Consider the following 18442-nt stretch of genomic DNA (forward strand, 5'->3'; position numbering starts at 1 on the left):
GCTCCTACCAAGCCTCAGTGTAACTCTCCATATGTGTAGGTCTAATTTGGATGTTATGCGTGGGTGTTACTCCTCAGCAGCCGCTCTTGTACTGGCTATTTGGGGTGTGGATAATTGGCTAAACCCTCTTCCAGTCAATTGACCGGAAGAGATAAGCATGGCTCAGAGCTTCTTATTGAGGTACTTGGCTTTTCGGTAAGTGTTTGACTGAGGACAAGGGTGTGCAAGGCAGGCATGAGTACAAAAAACAGTTTGTTCATAGTATAGGTGCTTACTGATGCCCAAAATAGCTTAAGCCACCATTTGTAAAGGTGACTTCTGGTATCCAGCTGGTGCTTTGTTTTTGAATACTTCACCTGAAAACACTAAGATTCGACCCCTCCCATTCTTCTCTATACACATCAAATTGTAAAAATGCCCAAAATTTCATCATTCCAGTTTTGCAGTTCTGAGATTTTACTGTTTTTTTGTTTTGTTTGTTTGTTTGTAGATTTGGTTTCATTTTTACTGCTGGCTCAGTAAAACATGTAACTTAAATATGATGCTACCAAACTAATCGGTAATAAAAATAATTAGCTACAGTGTGCAAGTCTTAGATGTAGAGAATTGTTATCGTTTTTATCCAGTCTTTCTTAAAAAAATGAATAAAATAAAAAGACAATAGTTGTGCATTATATGGCCCCTTGAGGGTTAAGCTCCACAATCAGTAGTACTCAGTGCCTCAGTTTTCCTGATGGAAAATTATTCTTGGGCGTAATACTGCAGGACAAAGGCACAAGATCATTGACACTTGTGACTATTTGTAAGAATAAGAATACATAGAAATATAAAAAGCAGTTTTATTAAACATAAGGTACACACATAAAAGAAACCAATAAAACTTTACAACTTCTTTGAACTTCTCTGTTGTTTAAAGTGTTAACATTAAAATCCAAGTGAATGCTTTACACGTTGCTCTGTCCAGTCTTTAGCTCTTGATTCAGGGTTTTAATTGTAATAATACAGGCATTTATTTTTTGGGGCCCTGAGTTGAATTCATGGGGATGTTGAGTCCTCTTTGTTTTATACCAGCTTGCTTGCCACAGATTTGTCTTCATAGCTGTCCTGTGCTTGCTGGCAAGCCTGTTTCTCAGCTGTCTGGTTGTAATTCACAGTCTGACCTCCTGATGAAACATTAACTCATTCTGACCACAGAGACTGGACCTTAAGTTTCTTCACACTAGTTTTGTGGCTTGATTGCTGTATAATGTGGACATGGGTGTGATCAGAGGCGTGAATGTCAAGAGTTTGTATAAGAGATTTTGAGGACTTTGCGTGTGTTTGGGGAATGTGTGAGAGTGACCTTTTCACAGGGCGTAGGGAGGAATATGGGAGAGTGTGGTGCTCTGTGGATGTCTGATGTGGAAATGTCTGGAAATGTAGGAGTTGTTTGAGTCTGTTGGAGAAAGACTCCCATCTGTAATGTGTGTGAAAAAACTTTTGAGTGTGTAGAGTTAGGTAAGATAAGAGGTCTTTATGTTTACAAATAGTGGCAAAATTTCCACATTATAGCAACCAAAACAGTAAACACAACCAACAACAAAACAAAAGTGAAAGTGAAATTAATCATAATGAAAAAAGCTCAGTTGAATAGGATGAAATAAAATAACGTAAGATTACGAATATGTCTCTGAAGTAAAACCTCAAATGTGTAGACATTGATAATCTTGCATCAGTAAGAAGGAGCATCTGCTTTATTTACTTTTATTTCTGTTTTAACTTTTTTTTAACCCAACACAGCCATCATCAGATGTACTTGTATGTATCCCAAAAGTCTGTAATTTAATGTGCTACAGCAGTCAAAACATGAAAAACAACCAATCTGAAAAAGTATAGGTGTACAACTTTATGAAATGGCACTAAAGAACTCCTCACTTTGTTCTATTTCACTAAATTGAAATTGAGATATTAAGTTGTTCATTGGATTATTGTAAATTCCAACAAATAAATCCAGATATTATGATATGAGGGACTGAGTATTTACACAAACTAAATCAGAATGATATACAGACATGTATATCAGTATAATAAAAGCAAATGAAATGGATCATCCATATGCGCTCAAAACCACAAAACTAATCATGTAAACCACATTTGTCTGACCAGTATTTGCCAGACAAATGTGGATTTCTCTCTACATAGTTTCACTGTTTCAGAGAGCAACAGTTTATGGCAGATGAAAAATTGAATATGTTGTCTAATAAGGCTGTTATAGGTGAACATGATCTTTTTCAGAGGGTTCAGAGTTTGTAAGGGTTGTTTTACAACAGAGGTATCTGCTCCCCTCACACTGGAAATCCCACTCACTGTGTTCAAAAAGAAAGCCCAGGTCTTTCTGTCATTTTGTTTATAATATACATAATGGTATATTCTGTGAGAGTCAACACTGTTTTATGTAGAGGACAAACTGCCTCAGTTATGCATCTTTTAAAATCTACTCAATAAGGAGAGACTTGCGGGGTGATGGATTTTTCTGAAATGTGCTTATATGGTGTTTGGCCTGCAAATATTTGAGAAAGTAAATGGTCTGGAAGTGGAGGACCTTTTATTTCTATGTATACCATCTCTGTTCCCATTTGGTAAGGCAGTTGGGGGGTTTCCAGTCTTTTTAATGCCAGAATCCTTTGATAATAATCCACAAAGTGCAATACACCACAAGGCCGCAAGGGGGCAACATATGTACACGAAATAACACTAAGTGCACACCTGAAGTATTTTACATACGTTCATTTCTGTATAACCTAAAATAAAAGCTAAGCTGTTCTTTTGATTATGTTCTGTTAGTGCAGATTACATGGACCAAGTTGACTTTCATCTGAAGTTTCAGTGTTCAGTTTTATTTCTAGCATCAATTCACAACAGCACACTGACCCTACAGAATTGGAGATACCCCCAGCAACAGTAGGGAGGAAGATCTTCCTTTTTACAGAAAGAAACCTCGAGCACAACCAGATTCATGGAGGTGCAGACTTCAGCTGTTCTGTGTGGGGTTGCCATGTTCTCCAAATATATGGATGTTATAGGTTATTTAGTGGATCTAAGTTACCCACAGGCACCACAACACATGTGAAAATTAATTTAAGTAATAAACTAAATGTTACCGTTAAGTTTGACCCCCTTGGATGAAAGTCTTTCTTACTGTGGAGATTACAGCAGCAGTAGCTGATACATTCCCTGTCCGTCAACCTTGTGCATCTTGTCTAAATAATTTATCGTCTTATCTGTCCCTGAGCCATTTCTCCGTATTATAATCTCTTTCTCATAATGGACACTGGCCCTCATGGGTGCCAATGAAATAATGCCTTAGTTTGGATGAGAGTGTGGCTAGGACCAGTAGTGCAAAGCAACTTAGTACATTTAGATGGGTACTTTACTGAAGCACAGTTGTGATCATTTATAAGTATTTAAGTTATGCTCATTCCCTTTCTGCTCCACCATATTTTTTTACAAGTTTTGTAGTTTGCACTCCATATTGGTACAATCTTCAGTTATTTGTTATTTAGGAAGATTTTTTTTTTTACAAACGTTATTTTGGTGTTTTAATTTTTGGTCCATGCAAAAAGTTGCATTGCTCCTTTATTATTCTTTGGTACAGAAAGCTGTTCTACTACTTTGAAGCCCACTGTTTGGGGCGTGTGCAATAGTAATGTGGAGGTCACAAATGACTGGCAGGTGTGCAGATGTCTGCATAGATCTTCGTGCTCACCATTTTGAGGAAAAATGTGCATTCACTGAGTGGTTGGCGAGCGGTTGCTTGTTGTTTTTAGGTTAAATTGGTCAGGTTGTGCCAAAAAAACATATCTCCAAGCTGCTGCGATTGCCGGTCATTTGCAAGGAAGATTTTCTGCAAATGCTCGCCAAATACACGTACGTTTACCTTCATGTCCATGTTGAGCCTCACCACTGTAAGAATGTTTGAAGAAGCATTCAGGGAATTCAAAAATTTTTTCCCCCTCTAGCGACGGGTAGTTGCCAGGGGATTGCCAGCTAGTCTCTAGGCCTGTGAGTACAGATAAAGATATGGCCATCCAGTAGTGATTTAAAATGATTAAATTCAATAATATATGATTATGGGGGGAAGCTGTTTTTCGGATATTCCCCCTTTGTGCTGCTGGACTATGATTTTATGCCTAAACCAGTCGGCAGAGCTGCAGGTGTGGGCGTTCCCTGCATATATTACGCAAACAGACTCAGCCTCCACCAATCGGAGGTCTGTCTCTTTCTGCGCGTGTGTGGATAAATCGTCCAGCCTCGTCCTGAGCTGCAGATCTGTGTGTACGCGCGTCGCTGTGATGAACTGACCTTGGCTTACATCCGTACCGCTGCAGTCAGTGCGCGAGCTTTACCGGAGAGAGGACCAATAACAACGAAAGGAAAGTGGGGAAAACACACAGGAAAAGAAGCGCGTGGATGTGCCACGCAGATCCTGTAAATCATGAACAGCATGAATGCTCCGTGCTACACCATGGCTATGGATCTAGGCGTGTGCCAGCTGAGGAATTTTTCCATATCGTTCCTGTCGTCGCTGTTGAGCGCGGAGAGCTCGCACGTCCAGCTCGATAATAGGTGAATGCTCCGTCCGCTGCTTCACCTGCAGCGCTGTGCCTTTTCCTCATGACTGTGTAGCATCCAGCTTAGCTGACTGTAAATGCTCACTGTGAGGGGAAAAAATAGCATAAAGAATTCCTGCTTTTATAGAAAATTCCAGATGCTTCTAGTAGCGACCTACATTTCTGTAGAGGGAGCTCCTCAGGCTCTGCGGTTCGCTTCCCTCTATTCTCTGCATTTCTCTCCATCCATCTTATTTGCTGCTTTTCTTTTCCCCCCCTCCCATTGCAGCACAGTTTGGCTTAAAATGGATTTATTTCTCTTTTCTCTTGCAGTTCATCCGGGGCCAGCGTTGTGGCCATAGACAACAAGATAGAGCAAGCGATGGTGAGTTTTCCCTTTAATTTGTTGTCTTCGAATTGCTTGAAGATGTCTTAATAGGGTATTCCTTAAAAAAAAAAAGTATTTTACTTCTTTAAATCACCTATATCTGGAACTTCGTCATCCCAGTGTGCGTAAGTGTTTATTTGAATCTATGGCAAACAAAACGTTAACAAATTGTGAAATAAAACCGCTAATACGTGGAGAATAGAGTGCAATAGTGTGAGACTTCAGAACTGACGAGTGACCGACATAAAGGTGAAAGTAGTTTAGCTAACTCAAAACTAACCGCTGGTTCCAAGTTGAAAGAACATCCCGATTATTACAAATATAAAATAAATATAAAATTATAAGCACAACAGCCGATCAAAAAATAATCAAAGTTAGATAGATCTAGCCCTTTATTTCCAGAAAAATCTAACGTCTCTGTTGTCCCTGCTGTCAGCTCTTGTTGCTAGGCAAACTGGAAGGCTGGCAGCCTGGGTATAAATATCTCGGGCTCTGATTGGCTAGCACTTAAACGTGGGCCGGCTTGCGACGTAGCACCTTGGGAATATTCCCTCTCACGCTTCTCCTTTCATCATCTTCTTATTGTATTATCCCAGATTAGATTACATAGAGACTCACTTCTAAAGATCTCTTTTCACTTACTACTTCATGAACTGTTAGTTTAATGTTTTAGGTAACTATCATTTTGTTGTTGTTTTGTTGTTATAGCAGTTTATTTTTAATTATTTTTTTTAAACATTAGTTTTTGCATAAAATATTCCAGTATAATGAAGGCGGGCGGTGCTTTTCCATGAAAAGATAACACACAGCTTCAATTTAGGGATACTTTCCGCTTGAATGAAAGTTCCTGACTTTTTCCAAATAAAATAGGTCAGCTTTAAATGTTTGTTTCCCCAGATCATTAAAACTATAATCAACAGTATTTTCAGTGTACAGTCCCATGATGCACAAATAGTCACACCTTAAGGCCATCAGCATCTGGTCCAGGTGAAGACATAAGACGGGTAGCTTTTTCTTTTGCTGGTGTTTGCAATTGAAAATGAGCTGAATCCTTAGACTAGTTAGATTTTAATAAATGCCCCTTATTGTTAAGAACATTTGATTTATGGAAATCAGAAAGCAACTGAAGAGGATAATAAATTAAAAGTCTGATCCAGAATGTTACTTTCTAATTAGTCACAACAACATTGATAAAATTAAAAGGAAATTTTAAATAAATAATTCAACTAAAAATTGTTAGTAGTTTTGTATAAGGCAATAGCTGTGTCACATTTCCTTCCTTAAATTCGTCTCCCTGAGGAGATCAACCCTTAAGAGTCACCTCAAAGCGCTTTGTATTGTAAGGTAGAGACCTTCCAGTGATATAGAGAAAACATCAACAATCAGATGATCCCCCCTCCCACCCCACCCCCGTGAGCAAGCACTTGCTGACAGTAGGAAGGAAAAATTCCCTATTAACAGGAAGAAGCCTCTGGCAGATTTAATTTAAAGTTAGCATAATGTGTCGTCACTAGGGCTGCCACAAACTATTATTTTGATAGTCGACGTAATCGTGACTAGTTGACTAATTGTGGCAGCCCTAGTCGTCACCAACTTGATTCAATGTCATTTCACTCCTGACTTCAATGTGTGCAAAGCAGCAAAAGAAGGTACTCAGTGTGTAACGGGACTGAATAACAGCAGTGTGTATTATCCTGTGACTCTTGTCCAATCTCTTCCTTACAGTGAGGATTACAGCTTATTTAGTAAACATTGGTATTGTAATAGTGCTGTGTTTCAAATTGGTGCATAGTGCATACCTATTAAATGTAAAAATGTGCAATTTCCATTTGGTTTAACAGATGCTACCTGTTATTTTATTTTATCCTTCTCCTTATCAACCTCATCCTTAAATTTAAATTCACATCAAATGGTTACAATTATGATTTTTGCCTAAAGGCACAACCTGATTTACCTGATGTTTGTGGATTCCTGTCGTAAACCTCTACCTCCTGTCTTTTTCAGGACCTGGTGAAGAGTCACCTGATGTACGCCGTGCGTGAGGAGGTGGAGGTGCTGAAGGAGCAGATCAAGGAGTTGATCGAGCGTAACTCCCAGCTAGAGCAGGAGAACACGCTGTTGAAGACGCTGGCGAGCCCCGAACAGATGGCCCAGTTCCAGGCCCAGGTTCAGACTGGCTCGCCACCTACCCCTCAAACGGCCGCCACGCCGGGACCCACAAGCGCCACCACCCTCTCCCAGTCTGCCACACACAGCTCCGGCCCCTCGGCGTAGCCTGGCCCAGGTGGAGAACTTGACTTTTTTTTGTTTGTTTGTTTGTTTGTTTGTTTGTGTTGTTTGAGCTCTGGCACAGCCGCCGAGCCAAACTTTGCCTTCAACAGCAGGAGGCTACGCCGTTAAGATGAGAATTTGCACATTTTATCTCAGAAGGATGCAGACAGAAGGACGAGCGGGGGCTGCGCTCGGAGGCGCGGGGGGAGGGCGACAATCTTGAGATGCTGTACATGAAGTTGTTTTGAACATTTGCCAAAAAAAGTCCCCCTCTTTTCATCAACTAGAATGTCTTACAGAGGAACAGCTCATCAGTGGAAACAATGCTTAGATTTAAATAGAAAGAAAAAAAAATCACTGTGCCTGAGTGATGTCGAGTACACCAGTGGGTGGAGCAGCAGGATTGATAGTTTCCTGTTTTGCAGAATGATGTAAATAAAAGAAGTTTCCAAGTTGACGGACTCAAGAGGAAGACGCCTTCTCCAAATGAAGAATGTGAGCAATCATCACAGACTCCCCCATCTGGAATGGGGGAGTTTGGGGTGGGAGGGGAGGTTCTTTACAGCAGCATTGATGATGATGGTATGATCTTTTAGCTGTGGGTTGATGGGATGAACAAACCGTGGTTTCTTATGGAGATGATGATATTCTATTTTCAGTATTTCAACCTCGTTTTTGCCCTCGAAGCTCCTCATTGCAGTTTTCTCAGCCCTGGAGTGGCATGTAATTTAAACCTTATCAGACAGGGTTGAGACTTCTTTTGGGCTAAGCTGCATTTTTTTCCCCTTTTCTTTGTTTTCCTAAAAGATTCGAGAGGGCAGAGGATGATGTATATTTCTGTATAGTGTAAGTATCATGTAAAATAGAGAGGAGGTGGTGGTGAAGATAAACAACAGATGCTATCTAGGTCACACAGATTGATGCAGATGAGTCTTGCCCAGCCTGTGTCATCTATTTTTAATGCTGTATTTTCAGGACTGTGGATGGACGAGGAGTTTAGGATATTTAACTGACAACAAAGCAGCCCGACTGTGTTGTCCATAACCCTTACTGCAACATTAACTCTTGACTGTAAAACCATTTCCACTTGGTTCTCTTTTTCTTTCTGGAGTATTGCACTCTTTATTTTATTTTATTTTTTTTTGACAGTGAAATACTTTTGGATGAACAATATCTTAAAGTTCAATTTAAAAAAAAAAAAAAAAAAAGGAAATACGAACTCTAGAGATGTTCTTTTTCATTCTGTGTATCAGTTGTATGCTCATGTTCTGTGCATGTTTCCGCAATGACCGGATGAGATATTGTAACATACATACCACAATTGCACTTGACAGCTGCACTTCACAACTTTCAATAAACATGGTTAAGGAAGAAATGACTCCTTTTTTCCCCTCCCCAGTTTTCCTGTCCAATTACTGCGCTCATGAATGAAAAGAATGACCACATTTGGACAAGAGTGGAGCATTAACTAAAATAAAACGCATGATTTTGTGAACTTGAAATAAACTAACTAGAGGAAATCGCTTTAATTTTAGGATTCATTTGGTAAAATGTTTCTGTGATGAGACTGAAAGACAAGAGGTTGACACTCTGGATGTCTACTTGGTTAACTTAAAACTTGCCTCTGACGTATCCCCTCCATATAGTAACCATGAAAAAGACAAAGCATACTGAAATTGCATTAAATTAAAAAGAAAAAGTCAAATGAAAGAGGTTAGGTTGGTCTCCCTGTTTGCAGCTACAGCTGAAAAAAACCTGGGAACTCGTCTAATGTTAAACTCTGACAACCACTGGACAATTAGTGCAAAGAGTTGAGTTGCACTAAGGGAGTTGACTCAACTGGTTGGCAGCTGTGTGTGTATATATATTTTTTTTCTTTTTAAAGAAGGTTGGAGCGTGATGTTAAACTTCAGATGTTAAACTTCAATATTAGTTTAACATCTGAAATTCTGACTGGACTCAAAAAGGTGTTTGTCAATTTCTGTGTATGTATATGGAGATGGAATTTTCACTTCACATTTAATCACAGTATTATCACAGATTGCTCATAACTGCCCACTTGTCCCTGTTCAATCGCAAGCTGATTGCAGACAGAGACCATCTTTACACAACAAAGTCGTTTTGAAACAAGTAGCTGTACACCAGGTGCCCGACTCCAACTGTTACAAAATGAATGAGACCGCTGCACATTGTGACTGTGGCATTAGTTAGAGAGGCCATTACAATCTCTAAGATCTCCAATATCCAAGTGGATGACTTATAAAATAAACTCACCTTCCTCAGTTGCTGTGGAGGGAAAACTATCCAAAGAGGCCAGACCTCCCATGGCTTGCTTTCTTTATATGAAACTGCCTCCTACGAGCAATTACATTTAACCACAATGGGCTCTGCATGTGTTTAAGAGTCAGGGAATTTTACAGACTCCATTAAAGTGACGCTTAAAAAAACCAAACCCTAAACAAATGCATTTAAGCTCCAGAAAATAAAAACAAAAATCATAAATATGAAATTTGGATCAACTTGCAGGTGTAATTAAATTCAGTGTTTACATATCAAATAATGTTATCTTAGCAGACAGAAATTAAGTCATATTACAAAAAATGTATTATATCCACAGAGCAGTAACACAGTTAAACAAGGTGATATTCACACTGGTTTAATGCACTGGGATCTCATTTGTTCCCTTTAGGTGGCTGACCTGAACCTTAAATATAGAAAGAGCAAAGCAGTGTTTTTGTTTGTCATTCTCAAACTTCTAAATTACCCCCTGATCACTATCATTACTGAAAATACCCACCATCTCTGTTTAGAGGGAAACCATATTTAAACTGGAAATGCAAGATTATGTACACAAAGTTCTGATAGCTACTTTACAAATGAGCTGTATGCGTACCCCGGGTGACATTTAAAGCATTTAGCTCCATCCTGCTGCCACCTACAACATGAAACCTCTGACGGGTGGAGTGAGTATCGTGCTCTGGTAAAACTGAGTCTACGACAGCAGAATTAAACGTGGACGTTTTCTAAATGCTCAACATTTATTTGAAAAAACATTCTTCATAGACTGACAGTGAATTACACAAGTATGGCACATTGTTAGCAGGAATCACTGGTCGCACACCACCTCTCTCTCTCACACACACACACAAAATGAATCACGATCTCCAGCCGGCGTGGTCTCAGACTGTCCATAGAAAAGCTGTCAGTACCACAGACTGCAATACTGTAAACGCTGATCAGGGGCAGGGTGGTGTCTTTAGGGTGAGCTTCAGGGGGACGCTTCTCTCCCTCTCTCTCTCTCCAAGGTGTGGCATTCATCTCTGGACCTCTGGAGGGTGCACAGGTGAGGGTTAGCCAGGCTCTATGAGGGCATGAGGAGGGTAGAGGGCAGGGGTCCAGAGTCTTCTCCTTCATCACATCCCCATACGGATGCTCTGGATGATCTGAAATATGGCTGAGAGCACACAGGGAGACATGACGTCAAAGCCCTGACAGGAAGGAAAACAGCGAAGTAAACAGCCATGACATCATTTCTCATCTGGATTCTCTATCCCGTTCCTGGGTCCGATTTCCCGCTCCAATCAGCAGCTCTTTTTTTTATTATTTTTTTAAATGGAGGCCACATTAAAGTCCTGTCAACTCTGTGACACTTTTTAAAACTGCAGCAGATGTGTGTCCCTGAAATTTGGCGTCAGTTTGTGGGTCACTCACTGAAACACACTGAAAATCTCATTGTTTTGAATTGAATTCGAATGAGCATTTAAAAGACATTTTTAAGTTTGTGACTTTTCCAAAATTTTTCATCGTTATTGTAACGACAGAAATATTTAGGGCTTAATCATACTCAAGTGGTAGCACAACAACTCAACCCTTTAACATAAAAATATTCATAAAGTACTTAAAATACACAGTTATTAGATTTACATTTTAACCCCTGATCCCATCCATGCTGTCCTCTAAGCGATTTGTAAGGCTTCTGGTGAAGTTGTCATGCGGCACAGCTACATGACGCAAGCTCCAATGACGTGACGTGACGTGACGTGACGTGAAGGTGATGCAAATCGATAGGCCGTTTCAGCTTTGGAGAAAAATTTACTACACCCTGGGTTTGAATTATCTTCTGATGCCACCGTCATCTGAAATGGAGGAGGAGCTTAATACGGGTCAACCTCTCTTTTACTAAAAACAGACAAGTAACACGATGTGAGACTTCACAGCACTCTAGTCTTAAAGCATCAATAGACACGCTACACTCCCCTGTGAATACAGCCCTGCTCCAATGAGGCTGATTAAATGTGAGTGCTTAATAAATCTACTGGATTGGGGATGTGGAGCTCCAATGGTCAACTGCATAATTAATTAACATTTGAGTGAGCCTTTAAAAGTGAAATAAGCCTTATCTGTGTATATAAAACACTTAATTTAACACAGTTACTGAAGGTCCAGTCATCTGAGTGAGATAATCAAAGCATTAAAGAGCTGCTGGGTATTGAACACAGACTGATACATCACATCAGTCTGACTTTAGGTCTTAAAATCCAGCATCACTGACCAGTTTAAACCACTTTCTTCTGTAGATATTTAAAAATAAAAAAAAAAAAGGAAAGAAAAGAAAAGGTCCGTACCTGATCCACACACAACAAACACAAAGAGGGCGAGCAGCCAGGGACCCACAGGATACTTCTCTTCTTGTGGCCGCTGTGGAGGAGAAACACACATCATATGACATGACATACGTCAGCAAAAATGTGCTGCCGAGCAAACACAGAGGCTCCCCTGCTCCTTGTCCTGGTCACTGTGTTTCTTAAACTTCAACAACTGTTTTTGCAGGGATAAACCTCAGAGTCTAATTATACACTGAAAGGTGCAGGGTCAGCACTTCTCTCTCCCTCTTTACACGGTGGCTCATCAGTCAAAGGTTTAGAGAGCAGCCGTGATGAGCTCATCTGGTTGGATGTGTTAAACCTGGACCACGTGCAGCTTGATTTGATCTCAAGTGGGCTCAACCTGAAAAAGTTTTGCCAGTAACTTAAAGAAGGGAGAGAATTTGTATGTTTATATCTAAAAATACCTCTATAGTCTGAAAACTTTCACTTTAACTTTAAAAAAACAAAACAAAGAAAAATATTATTCCTTTCCAAATTACTCTTATTTAATGACACATTCACTCAAAAAACAAAAAAACAAAAACATGTACATATCTTATCAGACACCAGCAACCAGCTCAAGGATTTAGCAGCAGAAACCCTGATAATCATAACCAAAGCATTCAGAGGAGCATCTATGAACCCATGACACATCGAGCCTTGAAGCAGATGGGCTACAGCAGCAGAAGACCACACTGGGTGAAACTCCTGTCAGCTAAGAACAAGAATATTGGAAGATTAGAGAAACGTGGCCTGGTCTATGAAACTCAATTTCTGCTGCAATATATAGATGGTAGGATCCAAATTTGGTGTAAATAATATGACAGTATGCTTCCATCCTGACTTTCATCAACAGTTCTTGCAACACCTTCCTTATAAATTGGCCAGTGTGTCTGTACATTGTAGTTTATAGCTGGCGTTACAGTGGGAAAAGACAAAACCTGCTTGTCTTTAGCTCATCTTGGTCTAGAAATGCTTCCACTCCCCGTGTAGTACCATGGGGATCACCAGAGAAGGATTATCACAGAACTTTATTGGAAACCTAGAGCAAAATTTAAAAGCCATTACAAAAGGTGAAACCAATCTGACCCTCTGGATGGCTGGACGTGGCTCCCCCAGACCGCATGTTTGACATGCTGCGTCACATGTCGGCTGTTGGGATGTGAAACGTGTGAGGAGGAGGATATGTGAAGAAAACTAATGTTGACATCACTGAATAGAGTTACTGAGACTGACAGAAATGAAAAGAGAAAACCTGTGGAGAAGACAACCCTCCATGATCCCTTTACTGACCTTGAGAACAGATACTAAAGTTACTAAATGTTTAAATCCACAGCAGTGGAAAAGAATGCAGATAAAAATGAAAATGTGAAGGACGTATTAAAGATATTTTAAAATGTTCCACAGTCATTTATTAAAAGTAATTAATAGTAACTAATAAGACTCACAAGCGCTGCAGTGTAATTTGATTAATCCGAGAAGAGCAGATAATGGGAAAAAAAAACAATACGTTTTATTTTATTTCAGTTTTTTTGGTCTTTTATGTCAAATAAAATAATTAACCAATTTAATGATCAAGTAAACAAATTAAGTACCTTGTACATGTCCTCTATTTTATTACTATTTTTAAATTTCTTCATATTTTATTGGTGCCCTTAGTGTACACACCAGCCATCTAACATCTATTTTCACTTTTTTAATTCAGTGTTTTTTTTTTGGTTTTGCTTTGTGATATTTTCTGTCTATTATCAGCTTGCCATTCACCTGCACTGACCTCAGTGAAAGGTGGGAGCAGGTGAGACAAACATGTTGAGTAGCAGGGATGTGAAAAGGGCAAAGACTCTTGTTCAGCTCACCTATTTTGGCATTAACTGTATTTTCTTAGATTTTACAGCTTTTGCTACATTCATACTACACCACGTTCATTGATTCAAAAACAATTAAAAGAGAGAAAAGCTCCAGTTGGTTCTTTTTTGTCTTTTTGGGGGGGAGACGTCACAAAAATCTTCTGGGCAATGAGCCACCACAAACTTTTCTGCAATTTCTTTTGCAAATTTCTTTCTTAAAATTTAAGCCCAAATGGTTGTGATGCTGTAAGTGAAAGAAACCAATGTTTTCTAGCATGTAGAAATTGCACGTTTTTTTCAATTCAACTCAACTTTATTTACATAGCGCCAAATCACAAAAACAGTTGCCTCAAGGCACTTCATATTGTAAGATACCAAGTCCACTATTGTAGAATGGTTGACAGTGGGGAGGAAAACCTCCCTTTTAACAGGAAGAAACCTCCAGCAGGATCAGGCTCAGTGAGGAGTTGGTTGGGGGTTAGGGGAAGCAGGAAAAATGTAGAGTGCTGTACAGTGGTCCCTCGTTTATTGCGGGAGTTACGTTATAACAAATAACCTGTGATAGGTGAAATCCATGAAGTAAGGAAAGTTTTAAAGTCCGTCTCCTGAATCCAAACTGGGAGCTGGTTACATAGGGGTGTCAACATAAGGCCCAGGAGCCAGAACTGGCCTGGCTACGATGCCAAACAATGTGAAGGAGGTCATAAATAAAGTTAAAAAGTCCAAAATGTAAGTTTTACAAGTCTTATTTTTGTTTTTTTTAAACAATTGGTCCACAGTAAAACAAACAACAACAAAAATTTCCAAAAAAATTACCAAATAAATCTGATAAATAAATCGTACGTTCTTTTATTTACCAAAAAGCCTTTTATCATTTGTTTTGTTTCATTACTTATAATTATTTTTGTTTTTGTTTTTAAAAAAAATTTCTTATGTCTTTTCTGTTAGTTTATGATATCTCAGTAATTAATGTGTAATTAAACTTCTTCACTATGACAGTAAGTTTCACCGGTCCGACCCACTTAGGATCAAAGTGGACTGTATGTGGCCCACAATGTAAAGTAAAATAAAGTGATGGATTTATTGGGGTATATTTTCCTTTTCCTTGATAACAATCAATTATTTGTTTTTAAATCAATGCATTTCACACGTGCTCTCACGTTTACCGCTGATTTTATGTCAGAATTAACGGGTTTCGGCTATTTTCCTGCCCTAACGGCAGCCTCTTCACCCGGACAGCAACATGCAGTGTGCGGCGGTCACGAGCGGAGTGAATCCAGTCTGAATAAATTACACCCCGATCTGCTCCGTGTGAAATAAAACACACCGCACATATCACGCTGAAGCTCCCGAGTCACACTCAGCACCCTGACACCTTTAACTGACAGCTGGCACCATCAGCACTACCATCACCGCTGCGCTCACGCCGGGCTGAACGTCACCTCTCTGGGCTAACGTGTCAGGTTGGCGTCGCTCTGCGTGTCCGTTAGCGGCTCACCAGCGTCTTGGCTACGTTTCCTCTTTGAGTGATGTTCTTGCTGTGCTTCTCGTTGGCCATGCGGATCCTCTGTTTGGCCACCATCTTCACCGGGATACGCCAGTCTGTTTTTAGCCTGTTGTTTTCTGATGCTGCAGGTTGACGACAGCAGCAGCGGCGCCTGCGTCAAGTCACCAAAAGCCCGCGAAGAAGAAACCGGAAGCGAAGTGCGATAGCGTTCAAAATACGAGCACGAAGCTATTATAATAAGTTTATATGCTCTATTCCTTGCTATTTGAAGTTCAGAAATCCAACACGTGACCATCTATATATGCTTACCGTACGTTTAAATAGTTGTAAGACTTAAGTTATAAGAAATTATACAAAATGTTTACCGAGACTCTCACTTTGAAGGGCCCCACAGGATGTTGCATGTTGTACGTTGTTGAGCTTGAAAACAGCATCCCTATGCACCTGGCGCGTTCAGGGGCGCGCTCCAGCTATCGATGACTGAATAATAGACTATGATTGAAAATAAATGAAATAGAAAACGAGTCGTCACTGTACAACTCATTTTCTGTACACGTATTTTGTAATAAATATTATGAGATGATTAACAATAATCTAATTTCTATCAATCCATCCTCTTTTGCTCATCTATATCAAGGTTGTGGGTTTACATGTCTGTCATCTACCTAAATATAACTATGCGTGTTTTGAGACAGCCTAAGAGTTACCTTGTTGTTTGCCTTAATGCCTTAAAGAAGAAGGTTGAAATGTTTTTTTGGTCCAGTGGTTACCAGTCAGAAAGCCAATGGTTTGATCCCTAGCTCCTTCAGTGTGCATACCAAAGTATCCTTGGCCAAGCTACCTCACCCTTAGTTGTCCTCAGTGCATCCATTTCACTTTGTGGGATTCTTGTTTTGACATTTCAAAGCACTTATTACAAGTCTCATTCACCTATCCAGACAGGTGCTTTTGCCTAACATTCACAAAGTTGCTTTTATTCATCTGGATGTAGCTTTTCAGTGGGAGAAATATTTCGTCACTCGTCTAAGTGACTTAATCAGTCTCGGCTGACTGCAGTTTCCCCACCCTTAAAAACTATATATTTGCATAATAACCTAAAGAAGCACCAACAACAGGGCATGGGGTCATGGCCATTGATCAGTGATCATAAAACTGAGTACTATTCACAGATAGGTGGGGGACGACTGCAAGCACTGCATTTATTCTTGGTTCAGAGATGATCGTTCCTGACCAAACCAGCATTCCTCCCTGTCCAGGATGTGTACATCCTCTTCATTGTAAGAGTGTCCACTGACCTGTAGGTGTAAATAAGACTGCGGAGTCCTGGTTTGACGGGGTAGCTCTTCTGTGCCGTGCTGTCCGTGAAGCCTCCTGGCATATACCATATTACTGTTGTTGTGAATGGGGACCCGATCCTTGGGGGTAACGTGTTTTTGGATTTGAAAGTCACGGAGACAGTGTTTTTAGAAAATGCATCTCAGCAATAATACTCCTAACACATAACGTATCACTAAAGGTTTTCGCTTAAGCAACAGTTGCCCTCCGCTCCTGGATCCAGCTGGCATAACCACATTTACTCAAGGCCCTATTGAAATGATATTCTTCTGCTTCCTTCTGCTGTGCCCGTCTGGGATGGTGTTCATTCTGTGTTGTAGTGTCCAGATAACACCCACCTTTGACTCTCAAGATTCCAATTCTGTGTCAGATTCCAGGAAGCCACATCCATTTAAGAGATCCACTGCCAATGTACTGGTTCTATACATCATAATGTCCTCAGAAGTCCATGAAGTCCTGTTGGGATCAAAAGTGTTTTAGAGGACCTACACATTATTAAGCTGGTAGTATTTTTTTTTTTTTTAGCTCCTACACCCTGGATGCTGTTGTACTTTGTAAACTCTTTCAGTCAATGTGCCATCCCAGTAAAAGCTACCTGGTAAAGATTAATGACCAAACTGGGTATTTGGTGCTTCCTTTCTGCTCTACTTGATTCACTAGAGCTGCAGATTCATTAACATCATTATTTTAAGGCTCTAAGTGAACCTTTTAGTATTTACTTTAACCTCTGCCTCTGTACCACAGTGTGTTTTCTGTCCCATGTCCTCCCTCTCACCCCCAACGAGTCGCTGCAGATGGATTCCCGTCCCTGATCCTAGTTCTGCCAGAGGTTTCTTCCTGTTAAGAGTTTTTCCTTCCCAGTGCCACCAAGTGCTAGCTAATCTGGGGTTGTCTGATTTTTTGGGTTCTCTGTGTGTCTTCTTTAGCTTACAATATAAAGTGCTTTGAGGTGACTGTTGTGATTTGGTGCTATGTAAATAAAACTGAACTTAAGTTTTTCCAAATCTCACTCTGATAGATAAGAATACTTAATGTATTTTAAAATTCTTCCACGAGTCTGATTAAACTTGAAAATGTCAACCACTGGCTTTAAGGGCCAATCTTCAAGGTGATTAATAGTTAGCTGTCAAAATGAACAAAAACCAAGTGTTTCTGATATCAGCACCACTAAAGCCTTTTTTAAATGACTAACTGGCTACAGTACTGGCAAATGTTTACACCACTTGAAGAAACTCGTACTGCTGGTCTTGTTGTGAACATTTATCAGAGTGAATGGATTATTGCTGTAAGGCGGTACTTGTTTGACACCACACTACACAATCAGGGTCAATAGACTGGGTGTTTAAACCACCTTAAATTACAGCCTGTGTGTCTGACTACAGCGGAGCGACAAGTGCATGGTGAGAGTGATAAGGAACTCACTCTCATGTTATACAGACAACAGCAAAATGACCAATATAAGCATGAAACCCATCTAAATGCAGTGAGTAACAGCTCAGCTTTTACTTAGTATGACATGTGTTTCTGTTACAGCGTCCTTACATCACGAGGAGGAGCGAGCCGGCTGCTCACAGTCAGGAGGACAGAGACAGAGCAGACGTTTCCTAGCAACTGAGTCAAAGAGTTTACTTGGAAAGGACTCCATGAAGAAGAGACAGACGGGTTGTCCAAACACTGTACTTACGAGTGTGTTTGTACAGAGGGCCTCAAATGGTTAGATTATCAACTGCTTGACCAACTGCACAGTCTGAAATACATACAGAATACAGCATGTTGCTTTTACTTTTGTAGTGCACCCCAAAACAGGTTAACGGAAAAGTGTTTAACTGTTGGCAGAATCAGTCCTATAATGACATTAA

The 18442-nt window shown here is 40.0% G+C and overlaps 2 protein-coding genes across 2 annotated transcripts in view; one reads left to right on the forward strand and one right to left on the reverse strand.

Annotated features, from left to right (window-relative positions):
- Positions 1 to 8623, forward strand: part of LOC146500889 (TSC22 domain family protein 1-like) — a 45218-nt gene extending 36595 nt beyond the window's left edge. The window contains exons 2-3 of the mRNA XM_085135558.1: positions 4923 to 4974; positions 6982 to 8623. Coding sequence (XP_084991684.1) covers positions 4923 to 4974; positions 6982 to 7251 — 322 coding nt within the window. The 3' untranslated portion in view covers positions 7252 to 8623. The remainder of the gene's footprint in view (positions 1 to 4922; positions 4975 to 6981) is intronic.
- Positions 8624 to 10541: 1918 nt separating this feature from the next.
- Positions 10542 to 15437, reverse strand: serp2 (stress-associated endoplasmic reticulum protein family member 2). Its single transcript, XM_085135560.1, has 3 exons — positions 15240 to 15437; positions 11874 to 11946; positions 10542 to 10702 (listed from the first exon to the last, which is right to left on the reverse strand). Exons 1-3 carry the CDS (start codon positions 15321 to 15323, stop codon positions 10662 to 10664), a joined length of 198 nt encoding a protein of 65 aa, XP_084991686.1. The 5' UTR covers positions 15324 to 15437; the 3' UTR covers positions 10542 to 10661.
- Positions 15438 to 18442: the final 3005 nt, after the last annotated feature.

This window comes from Neolamprologus multifasciatus, chromosome 16, assembly GCF_963576455.1.
Source record: "Neolamprologus multifasciatus chromosome 16, fNeoMul1.2, whole genome shotgun sequence".
NCBI lineage: Eukaryota > Metazoa > Chordata > Actinopteri > Cichliformes > Cichlidae > Neolamprologus > Neolamprologus multifasciatus.